The sequence below is a fragment of the Ovis canadensis genome, chromosome 21 (assembly GCF_042477335.2).
Source record: "Ovis canadensis isolate MfBH-ARS-UI-01 breed Bighorn chromosome 21, ARS-UI_OviCan_v2, whole genome shotgun sequence".
NCBI lineage: Eukaryota > Metazoa > Chordata > Mammalia > Artiodactyla > Bovidae > Ovis > Ovis canadensis.
In genome coordinates this window covers 27168423-27185753 of record NC_091265.1, presented here as the reverse complement: position 1 = coordinate 27185753, position 17331 = coordinate 27168423, and the positions used below count along the sequence as shown (strand labels likewise).

The following is a 17331-nucleotide window of genomic DNA, read 5'->3' as shown; positions in this document are numbered from 1 at the left end:
GATTTAGATTGGCTAGATTGGATGGTGGACCAAATATTGATAGCTTTGGGTCTATTACTAAATTCCTATTGCCTAATGGGCATAGTTAAGCCAGTATGAAGCTGTTTTCTGGCAGATAAAGGTTTTTCATTTCTAGATAATACTACAAATCCAGAAGATACAAGTATCAACAACACAGTTTTAACAGTGTTCATGGGAAAAACCACAAAAAGAAACAAACTTGTTTGCTGAAAACTAAATATACTAAATGGACTTCCCAGGTGGCTCAGTGGTAAAGAATCTGCCTGCCAGTTCAGGAGATGTGGGTTTGATCCCTGTGTCGGGAAGATCCCCTAGAGAAGGAATTAGCAACCTACTCCGATATTCTTGCCTGCAAGAGGAGCCTGGTGGGTCGCAAGAGAGTCAACCCCAACTCAGAAAATGCGCTAAAATCATCAAATTCTTCCAAACTATTTCACCACTAGAATGGTTCAAAGAAACAAACAATTCTGCTTTCTCTCCATTCATGGATAATTCTGAAAAACCATCCAATTAAAAGTGAATAGTAGCCTAAATCACAAGGGTCTATTATTGTACAAAGTGACTCAAATAAATTCACACCTAACTGGCCAGTTCTATGACTAAGCGCTTGGTCATCCCATCTCCACAATACAGCAACTTCCTCCTCAGAAGGCTCTTATTCTCGGTTTCCTGGCCCTGGGATCAATCAGAAATGCCATTTATTAACCTCGCTCAATAACACCTCCTAGTCTCCAGCCCATTCTTTGCCTCCCAACTGAACTTCACTGCTAATTTGATTGCTTCTCTATGTCCCTGAGTCCACGTTATCTTTTCTCTCATTCCCTTCTTTTCTCACCAACCTTCAATCACACTGCCAGCCTTTCTTTCATCTGTTTTATCCCCATTAAACTCCTCTATTGTCCTCCGCCCAAGAGTTATAGCTCTATCTGCACCCAGTGACCTTCCACATTTAAAGTGCTCTATAAAAATCTCACTGGGAATATTATAAGAATATTATGATGGTTTTTATATAGCTTTTATATAAATGATCTTCTTGGCAGTCAAATATCAATAGGATGGATGATACTACTAAGGACTCTCAACATTTTTGTAACCTCTTTCCTTCTCTCTCTCCCTCACTTTCCCGAAAGGGAAGACATAGTTCTGAAATTTCTAGAAGAAACTTCCTTGTCTCCAAGATTATTTCTATCTCTGGAAACAAAGTTTCAGACAACAAAGTGTCTCACAGGGAAGTAAAATCATCATACTGCCAATACTTCCTGGATGTTCCTTTTATTTTTCTATATTTTCCCTTAAATAACCTCAGTAATGTAGACAACCATTCCCTGTGTCAGTTGAATCAGGTCCCTTTGACATTTTAATCATTTATTCCTCCTAATAATTTTAAAGACCAAGATTCTTTCTTTTCTAACTTTTTTTTTTTTTTTACAATGGGTCATATATACATTCTTAGCCATTTTATTTAAAGTTTTGGTGAAATTAAACAAGAAGTTAGTTTCCTGTTCAGCAAATATTCACTCTTTCCTCCACTTTGAACCTGGCAATATAACTTGCTTTAGCCACTAGGGTGTTAGCGGATATGATGTGAGCAGAGGCTATATCTGGCTTGTGTCTTGGGCATGTCCTCTTTCATGACAGTGAAAATAACATACTTTGGGTAGTAATGTCCCACCCCCTGGGCCCCAGAATCAAATATGTGAAGCAGTAATACCCCAGCCAACCTGGCAATCTTCAGCCTGAAGCAGCTAGCTCAGCCAACCAGCAAACTCTTATGGAAGAAATAAATACTTAGCGTTATACATCATTGGTTTCGTGGTTGCTGGTTACACACCAAAAATTGACTGTTACGTGGAGTAACAGTAAATGGTAGACCAAACTCGACCATTTTCTAGTTGAGCTAGAATAACTATATCTGTAAGATGAGAGGTTTGCATCCATTGAAATCCAAGTTACTTAACAAGATTCAAAACTCATGCTTTTTGAGTTTACCACTTCCCACGGTATATTTCCAGAAAACAGGTCTAAATATAACCACTATGAAATGAACACTAAAGAGGGAGGGATTGGGGGCAGGAGGGAATGGAGGGAAACAACATTCTAGAATCTCTCTAAATTTATTTTCCTAAAGCAGAAAGAAGGGAATTGTTAGGGTGGTGTTGATGTTAGAACTCAGGGACTGTGAGTTAAGGGAAGGGAAAAAGCATGGATATAGTCAGGAGAGGATGTTTCCATGTCAACCAGCTACAGAATACAGAGGGGAGGACATGCTACCTTTTCACCAAGTCAACCTCTGGGAGCTGGACTTTCAGGTAACACACAGACTCTACTCACTCTGAAACTCTAAAAACAGAGTATATTTTTCATACCTGTCATAAGACAATATTCGGTATATAGTGTGTGATGTGCTCAGACAGTCGTGCCTGACTTTTTTCAACCCCATGGACTGTAGCCATCCAGGCTCTCCTGCCTATGGAATTCTCCAGGCAAGAATACTGGAGTGGGTTGCCAAGCCCTCCTTCAAGGGGATCTCCCCAACCTAGGAATCAAACCCATCTGTTACATCTTCTGCATTGGCAGATGTGTTGTTTACCACCGAACCACCTGGGGAGCCCTCAATATATAATGGGGAAGCATAACGTGATTGAGTGAAACATGGAAACTACACAGTTTCCATGAAATGGGGATTTTCGCTTCTTGCTTTTCCCTCACTGATTTCAACTTTCATATAGGGGATTCCTGCTTATCTGTTCAGTTCAGTTCAATCGCTCAGTCGTGTCCGACTCTTTGCAACCCCATGAATCGCAGCACACCAGGCCTCCCTGTCCATCACCAACTCCTGGAGTTCACTCAGACTCACATCCATCAGGTCAGTAATGCTATCCAGCCATCTCATCCTCGGTCGTCCCCTTCTCCTGCCCTCAATCCCTCCCAGCATCAGAATCTTTTCCAATGAGTCAACTCTTTGCATGAGGTGGCCAAAGTACTGGAGTTTCAGCCTTAGCATCATTCCCTCTAAAGAAATCCCAGGGTTGGTCTCCTTCAGAATGGACTGGTTGGTTCTCCTTGCAATCCAAGGGACTCTCAAAGAGTCTTCTCCAACGCCACAGTTCAAAAGCATCAATTCTTCGGCGCTCAGCCTTCTTCACAGTCCAACTCTCACATCCATACATGACTACTGGAAAAACCATAGCCTTGAGTAGACGGACCATTGTTAGCAAAGTAATATCTCTGCTTTTGAATATGCTATCTAGGTTGGTCATAACTTTCCTTCCAAGGAGTAAGCGTCTTTTAATTTCATGGCTGCAATCACCATCTGCAGTGATTTGGAGCCCCCCAAAAATAAAGTCTGACACTGTTTCCCCATCTATTTGCCATGAAGTGATGGGACCAGATGCCATGATCTTAGTTTTCTGAATGTTGAGCTTTAAGCCAACTTTTCCACTCTCCTCTTTCACTTTCATCAACAGGCTTTTTAGTTCCTCTTCACTTTCTGCCATAAGGGTGGTGTCGTCTGCATATCTGAGGTTATTGATATTTCTCCTGGCAATCTTGATTCCAGCTTGTGCTTCTTCCAGCCCACATTTCTCATGATGTACTCTGCATAGAAGTTAAATAAGCAGGGTGACAATATACAGCCTTGATGTACTCCTTTTCCTATTTGGAACCAGTCTGTTCCATGTCCAGTTCTAATTGTTGCTTCCTGACCTGCATATAGGTTTCTCAAGAGGCAGGTCAGGTGGTCTGGTATTCCCATCTCTTTCAGAATTTTCCACAGTTTATTGTGATCCACACAGTCAAAGGCTTTGGCATAGTCAATAAAGCAGAAATAGATGTTTTTTTGGAACTCTCTTGGTTTTTCAATGACCCAGTGGATGTTGGCAATTTAATCTCTGGTTCTTCTGCCTTCTCTAAAACCAGCTTGAACATCTGGAAGTTCATGGTTCATGTATTGTTGAAGCCTGGCTTGGAGAATTTTGAGCGTTACTTTACTAGTGTGTGAGATGAGTGCAATTGTGTGGTAGTTTGAGCATTCTTTGGCATTGCCTTTCTTTGGGATTGGAATGAAAACTGACCTTTTCCAGTCCTGTGGCCACTGCTGAGTTTTCCAAATTTGCTGGCATATTGAGTGCAGCACTTTCACAGCATCAATTTTCAGGATTTGAAATAGTTCAAATGGAATTCCATCATCTCCACTAGCTTTGTTCGTAGTGATGCTTTCTAAGGCCCACTTGACTTCACATTCCAGGATGTCTGGCTCTAGATGAGTGATCACAGCATCGTGATTATCTTGGTCTTGAAGATCTTTTTTGTACAGTTCTTCTGTGTATTCTTGCCACCTCTTAATATCTTCTGCTTCTGTTAGGTTCATACCATTTCTGTCCTTAATCAGCCCATCTTTGCATGAAATGTTCCCTTGGTATCTCTAATTTTCTTGAAGAGATCTCTAGTCTTTCCCATTCTGTTGTTTTCCTCTATTTCTTTGCACTGATCGCTGAAGAAGGCTTTCTTATCTCTTCTTGCTATTCTTTGGAACTCTGCATTCAGATGCTTATATCTTTCCTTTTATCCTTTGTCTGTACTATGCTTGTCTGTACTATGTCTCATTTAAGGTCCTAAACTGTCATGACCTCATACAACAATGATTTTATCTGAGACATTCTTGCATAAGAACTTCAGTGACCCCTTCACCACTGGCTTCATTAATGTAAAACCAGTTACAGAGTTTTAAGTTCCCTTAACTTACTTTCCTTAAAAAAAAAAAAAAATGCAGAAGTTCCTTTGCTTTACTAGACGGTTGCTTAAAACTTTTCTTTGACCACAAATTTCCTCCTGTTGTTTGACTGCTATTTGCATGTATGCCAGGGAGTCATTTCTGCAAGAATTACATATTTCTAAAACCAAATTTGCTAACTGGCAAAATTAATACACTAACTTATAATGAAATTATTTTTGTGGAGGACTTAGTTAAAATTTGTCATGTAGGTAATATTTTAAAGAAGGAAAAATTCTTATGCAACATGACTGAAATGCTCTGGGGAACTCTGAAATTGTTTCTTCATTAAAAAGAACTGAAATTATGTGAACCACTAGAATGTGAGACAGAAAAGAGGAAAACAAAGCATAGAACACCAGGGAATGAGAAAGTAGACCTCAAGAGGAACAGTGATTTGTTCAAGGTCACTCAGTGAATGAGGAACAAAGAGGAGGGTTAGACCTATGTCAATCTCAATGTGTACTCAATCTGCCATTTTTCAATACACAATATATTTATAGTTGAGACTTGGGGGAAGATATTAATATTTAATGTTCTCTTGGAGTGTAGCATGTTACTTCATAAGTGTTTACTGAATAAAATAATAATAAACCCTCATTAACTGGAAGTTAACAAAGCATAATTTCACATACATAACCTCATTAGGATCCTCACAAACACCCTGGGGGTTGATATTGCAATTCCTATCTTATTGATCAATTTAGGTCCAGAAAGAGTAAATGAATAGCTCAACAACATATTGCCATGAGAACTGGGATAGTTTAGCCATATTTAGCAAACTTCCCTAAAGATCTTACTCTTAAGGAAGCTCAAAGAGGGTTTGGATTATGTACAAAAATGTTGAAGATAATTTTTCAAAATCCCTTTGAGAAATTCAAAATCAGATATTAAAATTGATATTTAGAGTATGCATCTTGTGGTGACTTGGTCAGGTGGGATGGGAGGGGGAGGGACGCTCCAAAGGGAGAAGCTATATCTATTTATTTATTTACATATCTACATATACATCAATAACTGTAGATATGCAGATGACACCACCCTAATGACAGAAAGCAAAGAGGAATTAAAGAACCTCTTGATGAAGGTGAAAGAGGAAAGTAAAAAAGCTGGCTTAAAACTCAACATTCAAAGCACTAAGATCATGGCATCCAGTCCTATCACTTCATGGCAAATAGATGGGGGAAAAAGTGCAAGCAGTGACAGACTTTATTTTCTGGAATCCAAAATCACTGCTGATGGTGACTGCAGCCATGAAATTAAAAGACACTTGCTCCTTGGAACAAAAGCTATGAGAAACCCAGACAGTGTATTGAAAAGCAGAGACATCACTTAGCTGACAGAGGTCTGTATAATCAATGCTATGATTTTTCCAGCAGTCATGGGTGGATGCGACAGCTGGATCATAAAAAAAGCCTAAGCGCTGAAGAATTGATGCTTTTGAACTGTGGTGCTGGAGGAGACTCCTGAGAGTCCCTTAGAGAGTATGGCAATCAAACCAGTCAATTCTAGAGGAAATCAACTCTGAATACTCATTGGAAGGACTGATGCTGAAGCTGAAGTTCCGATACTTTGGCCACCTGATGCAAAGAGCTGACTCACTGGAAAAGACCCTGATGCTGGGAAAGATTGAGGGCAGGAGGAGACGGGAGCGACACAGGATGAGATGATTGGATGGCATCATCAACTCAATGAACACAAGTTTAAGCAAACTCTGGGAGATAGTGAAGGACAGGAAAGCCTGTGTGCTGCAGTCCATGGGGTCGTGGAGTCGGACATGACTGAGCAACTGAACAACAACAACATGGAACCTAAAGGGATAAGGTAGGGAGGGAGGTAGGAGGGGGATTCAGGATGCGGGGCTACACTTGTATACCTATGGCCAATTCATGCTGATATATGGCAAAAATTACAATATTGCAATTAACCTCCAGTTAAAATAAATATTAAAAGTACTCCTAACATGAAAAAAAATCTAACAACAATATATATGACTGACCCACACTATTGTATGGCAGAAAACAGCACACTAATGCAATTATCTTCCAATTAAGAAATACATTTTTAAAATATCAAAGAGTTGATATTTAAGAGAACAAGAACACTTCAATTGATTTGTTATATTTGGCCGATTTTACTAGCTAATTAGTTGGGATACCAATCCAGCATGTCTGTTCAAAATTCTTAGATTCTTATTGGCAAATTATTTGTACATGAAGGCATCTGGAAGTGAGTCATGAGAACTTTAACGAAGGCTTTGCAATAACATGGGTCTACTGCAAGTAAGCAGTCCTACTTACAAAACCAACTCTCTGGGCTCCATGTCTACTTCTTCAAAGCATGCTCATCTGCTTTGGATGATGCCAATGGATATAGTAAAGAGATTTACTATAATCAAGACATAGAATCCTTTTATATATGCATTATATATAATATATACAATAATACATATAATTGTGTGTGTGTGTGTGTGTGTGTGCATCCCTCTCCCAAAGGTATTGAAGCTGCTGTGACAAACTGTCTTCCACCAAAAACTGCATGTTGCCAAGGGCTAAGTGAGAAAACTTTGTTCTTAGGCGGAGAGGTAGAAAAGAAGGGAGGGAAGGTGGAAACAAGCAGTCACAAGATCAGAGTTAAGTAAGGCCTCACACTCTACAGCCAGGACACCCAGGTTCCCTCTTGGCTCGGCTTCTTCCTATGCAATTTTGAGACAGTTACTTAATCTCTTTATTACTCAGTTTTCTCATCTGTAAAATGGAGAAATCAATAGTACCTGTCTCATAAGGTTGTTATGAGGATTTTTTTGTTGTTATGAGGATTAATTGAGTTAATATTTGTTAAGCACTTAAAACAATGTCAGGTATACAGTAATCCAGATATTTGTTGTTGTTTAGTCATTAAGTCATGTTCAACTCTTTTGTGACCCCATGGACTGTAGGCCACCAGGCACCTCTATCCTGGGATTTTCCAGCAAGAATATTGGAGTGGGCTGTCATTGCCTTCTCCAGGGGATTTTCCTGACCCAGGGATTGAGCCCACATCTCTTGGGTTGGTAGACGGATTCCTAACCACTGAGCCACCAGTAAAGTCCAATCCAGATACAAATCTTTGATGAATAAAGGACAGCAGAAAGAGTGACAGAGAGATTAGGAACATTATGTGTCTTTAATAATTGCTATGCTTCCTTCCAACAGAGTCCTTTACTTTTCACAACTGGGGCCACTTGATTCTTACCAGTACGCTTAACCCCATTTCCAGCATGACCCCAAATGACTCTTGTTCAGAGAGATTTAAGAAGCCCTAGTTCAGTAGTTCAGGTGATTCAGCATTAAGTCAAGCTTGCTGTTATTCTCGTCCTGACCCTGTGTCCCAGTTTTAATCACTTGTCCTTGTAACCAAGTCTCGACCTTGTACTCCAGTTCTGGCTCCCCACTCCCCTGCGGCCCAGTCTGGCTTGCAGAATCTGCTCAGCACTTTCAGTTCCTCCAAGGCAGGTGTCTCCCAAAGGACAGCCTTTAGACTAGACATGCTTTGGTTGGTACACATAGAGTTTGGACTTCCTCTGAGAGTTAGTTGCCTGCAAAACTGTATAAAAAAACTCAAATTTCTGACTTCTCTTGAAAAATGGAATGATCTGGGAATCTTGATCCCGTTCCCCTTTGGGACCCACCCAGTGGAGCCAAATTGCTGCTGCATGCCCCCACCTTTGGAAAGTCATGGGCTTTCTATTCCCTACTCTCCCCCTACTTCCTGATCCATCTGTTTCTGTGATTTGCTTGGTCCTTGTGGGCATTAGAGGTTAGGGTCTAAGACTGAGAACAGCCAGTACTTACCAAGCACTTTGTACTCATTTAATCAAAGACCAGGTTGTATTTGTTCTCGTCCACTATGCCTGCAGCCCTTCTCATTGCCTCAAACCTTTTGTCTGTAGGTATCTGAATTTGTCCCATCTTCCTAAATTACTCTGTTCTTCCGTATCAGTGAGGGCCACTCCCGAAGCTCTGTTAGACCTCTGTAAGTCAACCACTCACCCACATTGTGCTTTGCACCGCTTTCCAGTCACCCCCACCCAGCCAGACTCTTGTTGAGAATTTTGGCCATCATAGTGGTTATATTTCAGAATAAGAACCTGGGGCTTTACTGACCTGCCTATTCCTATTATCTCATGCTCCATGTTTCTACAAAACCATACATCTTATTGTATATTATATATAGATAGCTATAGGTAGACTTTCCCTTCACAAAGTTTTGCTTCAATTCTTATTAGCAGCCTAGCAAAATCCAACAAATATTTATTGATCATATATTATATCCAGATTACCCAGATTCTATCATAGAAATTGATTTGGGTACACCTTTACCAAGAAACCTGAAAAGTTTGTTTATCTTTTGACAGACAATTCAATCTCTTTTCAGTGAACACCTAAGAAACTAATATTATTTGATCATAATCAGCTTGTTTTTTTCTCATGATAGACCCTTGTGTTTTTCAAAACAACGGATGAAAGAGGAAAATATCAGCATGCCTAAGCTGTGAGTTAGCAAATTTCAAAAGAAAATGCACAAAACTCATTCTATACATCATTTCATGAGGTTATCTGGATTGGTTGAAACTGAATATGTACTGTATTTTAAATTCTGTTGATTAAGTTCTACCAGTTTTTAAAGATAGCCTTAATAAAAATGTTACTTACATAAGGAATCGTGTCCAAAGTGTCTGTGTTGACAATTATAGGAGCAGGGCTGGCCTAAAAAAGAGAAGTAGAAAAAATTTTAAATAACAAGTAGTCTATTCTGAGATAGGATCTGTTAACTTTTTTAACCAAGAGCTCAACAATATTCGAGAACCTGCATAGGTACTATGTCAGGTGCTAGGGGGATAAATGAAATGACTCACAGTTCCTTTACCCTCCTTCCTTCAAATATTTGTTTGCTACATTGACCACATAATAAAATGAAGTAAGCACAGAACTGAAAAGGGGAGGACATGAGGATTTGTGCAGTGTAAGAGGCAATGACTTCTAATAACTTTGGCACGGAGTTAAACATTTCTTTATGAAACGGCTGTGCTAAAGGATTTTGATTTTTTCTCTATGGAAGCAAAATTAAACCTAACACTATAACTCTTTTCTTTAAACTGGCTTTTGCGAGAACATTATATATAATGCAAAATAGAAGCATTCCCTTTTTGACATTTTACATATATTCACCTATTCTGCATGCTGTGTCAAATTTTTTTCTTTATCATTTATGTACCTTTGAAAATCTGCTTTAGAAACCCTTAGGTAGAAAATTAAAAATTAGTCAAACATGGCAGAAAATCATATTAGATATGCTAAAGTTCTTAAAGAAAAAAAAAACTACAAAATGCAGCCATTCCTTTTAAAGCTGAGTAGGAATCTGTATAAAACTGATGTAGGAGTGCTACAAACCAAGTCATTAGAAAATAAGAGATTGCAATCTATTTGCATCAGCCAATCTGACTTCATGAATATTGAGCAGATCTATTTTCTAGTTTCTAGACTTTTCACAGCAACTTTTCCTTCATCCCCCAAAGGATCTTTAATCTTCCCAAATTGCAGATTTCATTTAGATAGAGGAAATGGTCTCACCATGATTAATCGGGAGCTGTCCTATACGACACGGTAGTTTGCGCAAGTGCTCAACTTTGGGGACATTTCATTAACTGTGCCCTCTGGAGTTAACAAGAGTTAACAGCTTTCTAATGTCAATCTATGCCTATGGGATCCTAATCAAAAGACAAAACAAATGGAAATCCAGCAGATTTTATAGAACAGAGTTCCAAATTTTAACTAAAATCATTGGTCATTGAAAACACGACCCTGCTACACATGTCTATATAGTGGGTCAACTAACTATTCATGGTTTATTTGTTAAGTCCTAATAACAAGTACTTTGTGGATAAACATAGGCTTTGGAGAAAGTTTCCACTGGAACCTACCCCAAAACTGTTAAGAAGCCTGTAGCTTAGGGAGATGAACATGAGGTTTGGAGTCAGAAGACCTGGGCTCAGGTTTGGTTTAACAACTTCCTGATTATATGATTTGGGGGCTCAGTAACTTCTTGGTAATCTGATCTGGGGGCAAGCCCACTAACTCTCTTTGCCTCATTTTCCTTCTCTGTAGAATGGAAATAGAAATAATCACTTTCTAAAAAGGCTGTCTAAAGAATAAATGAGGTGATATATTTGAATGGGCTTTGTAAGTGAAAATTTCACAATCATTATTAAATATTGTTACTAGCTAATGCCCTTAAAGATGGACTATCATAAGGATATAATATTTCTGGATGGTTTGTGCATTGTTTCTGCCTCTGTAATCTCAATCCTATGCTAGTGGCACAGTTGCACTAAAGAGAACTGATTGGGTGGTGAAAATCACCATTTATTAAATACATATTACTTGTCCATTTATAATAATATATATATATATATATCCTCATATAATCTCCACAAAACCATACTGATGAGGCATTATTGTTAATATCCCTATGATACAGATGAGAAAACTGAGGTTCAGAGAAAATGAGAGCTGAGCTTTCACAGCAGCCTTTCAGACCTCAAATCCATTTTTGCACACTAAGCTGTTCTATGAGTCCATTACCTAGGAGTCTCTATCACTGGAGTTCTACAGTTATTTGAGCTCTCTAACCAGACCAGCCAGTAAGACCCAGGCAAATTAAAGACCACCTTGAAGGTAGAAAATGCTGCAGGGTCTTGCATAGTAGATGTTGAAAGCCACCTGGTAATTCCTTGACGGTTTCTGGTTTTTAGTTTCGATGATATTTCTTCTATGCCTTCTAATTGGCTCCTGGGACTCCCAGAAGATTTGCATCTTGTCTCCTTGACTAGATTACTGAAAACACTCTGAGTATCATACCCAGTACTTGTATTTCTCCTTATTATCTACTATACTTTGATCAAAAAATATGCTTTGATTTGATTTCGGACTTTCAACTCATTTTACCCTCTTATAAATTGCATTCATGTGGTCTGGAAATAAATTTTATACATAGATCCATTCCCTATACAGCGCCATTTATCACTTTTTATGTTTCTGTTGCTATTTTCCATTTCATGTATGTAAATTTGGTCTTTCCAGCCAGACACTTGCAACCACAAGGATTATTTATTTTCCTAGAATTGTTCACAGCACCTGGGTACACAGAAAGAGCTCAGTAAATACTTAGGAAATATTGACTAAGCGAAGCTATAAAGTATAGTACATAGGAAATATCTCTTTGTAAGATTTGGAAAGCATTTCTGAGACAATCTTATGTTACCAACAAAACTGTGATGACTTTCTAATATCTACTATCATCTTCTTTCTTTAACCAGTCATTAATACTGAATTATCCAGTTTTTTGAAATAATAATTAGTTCATAAATGCAGGATGTAAAGTCTGGGAACCTTGAAGTACAATCTGTGTGACGTGAAAAGCTCATTGTTCCTTCTTGGTGCTAAAAAGATCTAGAAGAGCAGTTAATTCCTACGTTTATGACAGTCACTAAAAACGCATGAACAAATGTTTGTGGGTTGTGTGAGCACACACATACATCACGTACCTCTGACACTGGCAACTCCCTGATGTGAGTGCCAAGGAGACGCCAGGGTGGGCTATTCTGAATAGCACAATACCCCCACTGAGCTGCTACATGAGGCTTTCTGAAAATCCCATTGCTCAGCTGCAGGGCCCTCCCCAGACCATTTTCTCAGAAGCTTCTTATAATCTGCCGGCTGCTCAATGGCACACAGTAGCAGAGAATAAGGGCCCCAGGTGGGAGCAGAACAGAGTCCAGGAGAATTCTAGGCATGGTCCACGAATGTGCTTCTCTCACCAGGTGTCGCGGTGGCTTGTCCTGCTGCCTGTTTCTTTTCTCACCTCGAGACCATGTGAGTCCGTGCCTAGTTTGGTTTCTGCATGTGAAAACCAGGTCCTCAGGTACTCTGATAGCTAAAGTACTAAGCGTCATCTCCACACCGCCTTGCCATACACACCTTCTCTCTCCATATTGCATATCCTCTTTAGGGAAACCCCTAAATCAAGTGGATGATTTAGCAGATTTCAGCATTTCCCTTCGAGTTGCTGATTTCCATTAACTGGAGAGAGTTATCAGTATCAAATATGATAAAAGAAGACCTTTAAATCAGAAGCTTAAAGGCTTGTCTGAATGTAAACATAAAGGCTTAAGAAAATGAATCTCACTTGGGCAACCCAAACTATAAGATAAGAAGGGCTTGCCTTTATATTACATTCTCTTCCATGTGGAAAAAGCCAGTTTATAGGAAGAGGGAAGAATAAAGCTAATCAGAGGGAAGACAGAAGCAAGCAGAGAAAATACTGATACAATCCAAATTAATAGATCAAGTTATTCATAAATTCCTGCCACCTTCCTGTCCTTGAATCCCATGGGATAGTCAAATAGTACATTATTAACTTTGCTCATGATAGTAAAATGAAAAAGTAAATGTCTATTGTTTGCCACCAAGATAATGTAACTAATAAAGAGTCTTACTTCAGGAATGCACATTTTCAAAGGGGTTCATTAATTCCAACTGATGTTATATTTGTTAAGTGCCAAATGTGTGAAATACCTTGACATAAATGGGCAAGTGGTCACCAAACCAGAGGAAGCCTCTTCAAGCAAAGTACTGGCAGGGGTGGTAGAGAAGCTGGTCAGTCAAATAACACAGTCTGTGAGGTTAATGGAAGGCTAACCAGTGGGAAGGTCAGAAGACTGAATTCAGGCCTATACCTAAACTATTTTTTTTTCTAAACTATTTTTAAAGTGTTTGTTTGTTTGTTTTTTAATGTGGACCATTATTTAATGACTCTTATTGAATTTGTTACAATATTGTTTTTTTGTCGTTTTCTTCTGGCCACAAGGCATATGGGATCTTAGTTCCCTGATGAGGGATTGAACCCATCATATCCCCTGCATAGGAAGATAAAAGTATTAACCACTGGACTACCAGGGAAGCCATTATAACTAAACTTTTAAGAAGCAAACTAGAAAAGAGAAACCCACACAGCTAAGTGACCTGAATACACTAGGAACTGAATAAAAACATTGATGGGGCTAGGAATCGTGCAGGGATTTCAACTGACCTGGAACAGGCAGGCAGAAGGCAGCTGGCTGTCAGTAGGCCAAATTAAACAGGAGGTAAAATATGGCAAGAATAACTCATGAGCTGTTTTGGGGACCCAGCATCTTTGCCTTATCTTCTCAGACTTAAAGAACAAGGCTCCTGAAGAGGCAAGTAACACTGGCTGTCTGCAGTATAGCATGAAGACTAAAATGGAAGCCACCGAAAATTTTAAAACGAGTCCATTTGTGTGTGTATATGATTTCAGTGAGACAAGGAGACATCTCAGATGCTCAAGATAACTATTAGCTGGCATAGATTGCCTGCTCCAAGATATCACAGTAATTGTCCTTTAGCTTCATAATCACAAAGAGGGCTGCCATCTGGGTGAACCCTATTCAGATCATGTTCCGATTTAACTAAGGAAATAGAACATGAGGGTTACTACCCACAAACCCATCAGGCCTGAAATAAGAGGTCTGCCATTAAATATTAAATTGGTATGCAAAAAGCCAAACTCAGGATAATTTTATTTTTATTAAGTTTTCTTCCTAATCCTCTATCATGTTGGCCCATTTTGGAAATTTGAAACTGCCATGTGGTTGGGGGTGGGAGGACTCCTGCCTCAGTTCACTGCCTGTAGTTCTCTGTTTTCCTGGAATCCTTTCTTTTTCCTCCTTGAAAGATCTGCAGTTGCTTGGTTGAGCATCATCACTGCCTGGAATCTGAGGTAGTGATGATCTTTCAAGTAGATCTTTCAAATCCTGGTATGTCCTTCAAGTAAGATTAGGACCCTGCCAATAATAGGGATGTGTGACTCCCCCCAACAGACTGCAGGAAAGGAGGAGAGAAAAGAAAGGGTTCCAGGAAAGCAGAGAGCTAGAGGCAGTAAACCGAGGCAGGGGTCCACCCTACCCCCAACCACATCACATTTTTAAATTTCCAGAATGGGCCAACATAATAGAGGAACAGGAAGAAACCCCATTACAACCAGTTACCTGATTAGTAACACTGGGACGGACAATACTAAAGGCAAGCACTTTACTACTCTTATTTATATTAATTTACTTCATCATCAAATAACCCAATGAGACACTCTTGTTCTCAATTTACAGGTGAGAAAATACAGGTTAGGTAACTTTCCCAAAGCCATACATCTGATAAATAAATCCATCTTCAAACCCAAATAACCTGACAGTCTGGCTCAGAGTTTCTGCTCTTTTTTTCTAAGCTATATACTTTTATTTTTTAACCATTAAAAAATTGAAGTGCAGTTAATTTACAATGTTATGTTAGTTTCAGATGTACAGAAAGTGATTCAATTATGCATATCTACATACATATGTGCAATATTGTTTGCCATTATAGGTTATCACAAAATCCTGAATATCGCTCCCTGTACTATACAGTAGGTACTTGTTTTTTTATCTATTTTATTTATAGTTGTGTGTGTGTGTGTGTGTGTTAACCCTCCCCCCGACCCAGAATCCATGCTCTTGACAATCATGCTCTACTACCGTTCAGAATGGGAACAAACTTTACCAGAACTCTTTGGATTCTAATGATGACTACTCACCCAACAACTCAGAGGCCAGGTGAAAGCCAAATTAGACATTCACCTTGATCTGGGATGGTTCCAGACCCCTGCCCTCCTCACTCTAGCCCAGTCAGTGAGCCCTAGTGCATTGTATGAACAAGACTGTAGATGCCTCAGTAGGAGGCTAAGCATAGGCACACTCAGGCTGACTGGATCAGGATTTTTTTTGAGTAAGTTCCAAAGAAAATCACCACGAAATGACTGATTGAAGACATATTGATGGTTACATGAGAGAGGAAAAACAGAACAGATCCACTGTAGAAACGTAACACTGATTCTGAAGGCCTCAGCTTCATTCTACCCTTCATTTTACAGATATGAAATGGAGACAGAGAAAGGAAGTGGCATGCCCCAGAGCTCATAATTGTTCAGCATCAAAACAGAAGATAGGGTAACAACAGCAACAAGAATAACTATAAGAAAATATTAAGCACTTACTGAAGACGACTCTGTTCCAGCGGTTGTGATAAACACTTAAGATACAACAGTGTATTTACTTCTCAACATATCCTAAGGAAAACCTTATCATTCTCACTAAATAATAATAGTAAGGCTCAAAGTGGCTAAACCACTTGCCTGAGGTCAGAAATTCTAAGAGGTACCACAGTGTGAAAGTCGCTCAGTCATGTCCAACTCTGCAACCCCATGGACTATACAGTCCATGAGATTCTCCAGGCCAGAATACTGGAGTGGTAGCCTTTCCCTTCTCCAGGGGATCTTCCCAACCCAGGGATCGAACCCAGGTTTCCCACATTGCAGGAGGATTCTTTACCAGCTGAGCCACCAGGGAAGCCCAAGAATACTGGAGTGGGTAGCCTGTCCCTTCTCCAGCAAATCTTCCCGACCTAGGAAATGAACCGGGGTCTCCTGCATTGCAGGTGGATTCTTTACCAGCTAAACTACCAGGGAAGCCCCATATCTGGGTGTCCAATCCAGGCCTTTCCAACCCCAAAACACAAGCTGGCTCCTGATTCCTTCTCCTGAGATTTTCCAGGTAAGACTTTAAAAAAAAAAAAAAAAAAAAAGCAGTTATTTTCTGCCCTGAAAATGGCTAGTTTGTCTTTCCCAGTCTGAAGAGAAACTTCTCCCCATACTGACTCAGATTCAATTCCCCAGTTCTCTGAGGGTTTCTAGGTCCCTATATCACTTTCAAAACCCCACTTAAAAATGGGACAATGCTATTTTCCAGTTAACCTATTTCCTAAGGAGTTAGCTAGGGGAATAACGCACATGAAGTGAAAGAGATGTGCTCCATAGCTGTAAGGTTATGTTATTTGTTACTGTGGTTGTTTTAGCTTTTCTGGATTTTCTTCTCCTTTTCACATCGCCTCTCTGGAAGAGTCATTACCAACAGTAACACCAAGAGGCTCTGGCCTGTCACCTCATTTGTCCTTACCCTGCAGTGACATAGGACAACTCCCCTCAAAGGTAAGAACACTGAGGCAGTAACAGGTGAGTGGGTGAGTGAGCAATGTAAGGGCCCAGGGCTTAGCTAGCCAGGGCATAACTGCAGGTTAACGTCCATGGCAGGATGTCTCAAGAGAACAACTTTGGAGGAAGCTAAGACCCTGGCTGTCTCCCCAGCACTTAATAAAACACAGGGATGATTATCCACCTAGCTTATCACCAGACGGGCTCAGAAAATAAGAATAAAGTGTCAGATAGATGTTTGACTTGAACTTGATTCAACTCTGCTTGCCCAAACTCTCTTAAATAATAAAAATAATAATATCCTCGTTTTACAGAAAACTGAGGCACATAGATGTTAAGTAATTTGTCCAAGGTCATCAGGACAGTAACAGCAGGGTCAAAAGTCAAACCTATCGGTCTGGTTC

General features: G+C 39.7%; 1 protein-coding gene across 10 annotated transcripts in view; it reads right to left on the bottom strand.

Annotated features, from left to right (window-relative positions):
* DLG2 (discs large MAGUK scaffold protein 2) overlaps window positions 1–17331 on the bottom strand; it is a 2361423-nt gene that overhangs the window by 886389 nt on the left and 1457703 nt on the right. For all 10 annotated transcript variants that reach the window (XM_069564820.1, XM_069564810.1, XM_069564812.1 and 7 more), the window contains one exon: window positions 9487–9540. In XM_069564820.1, the coding sequence (XP_069420921.1) occupies window positions 9487–9540 (54 nt within the window). The remainder of the gene's footprint in view (window positions 1–9486; window positions 9541–17331) is intronic.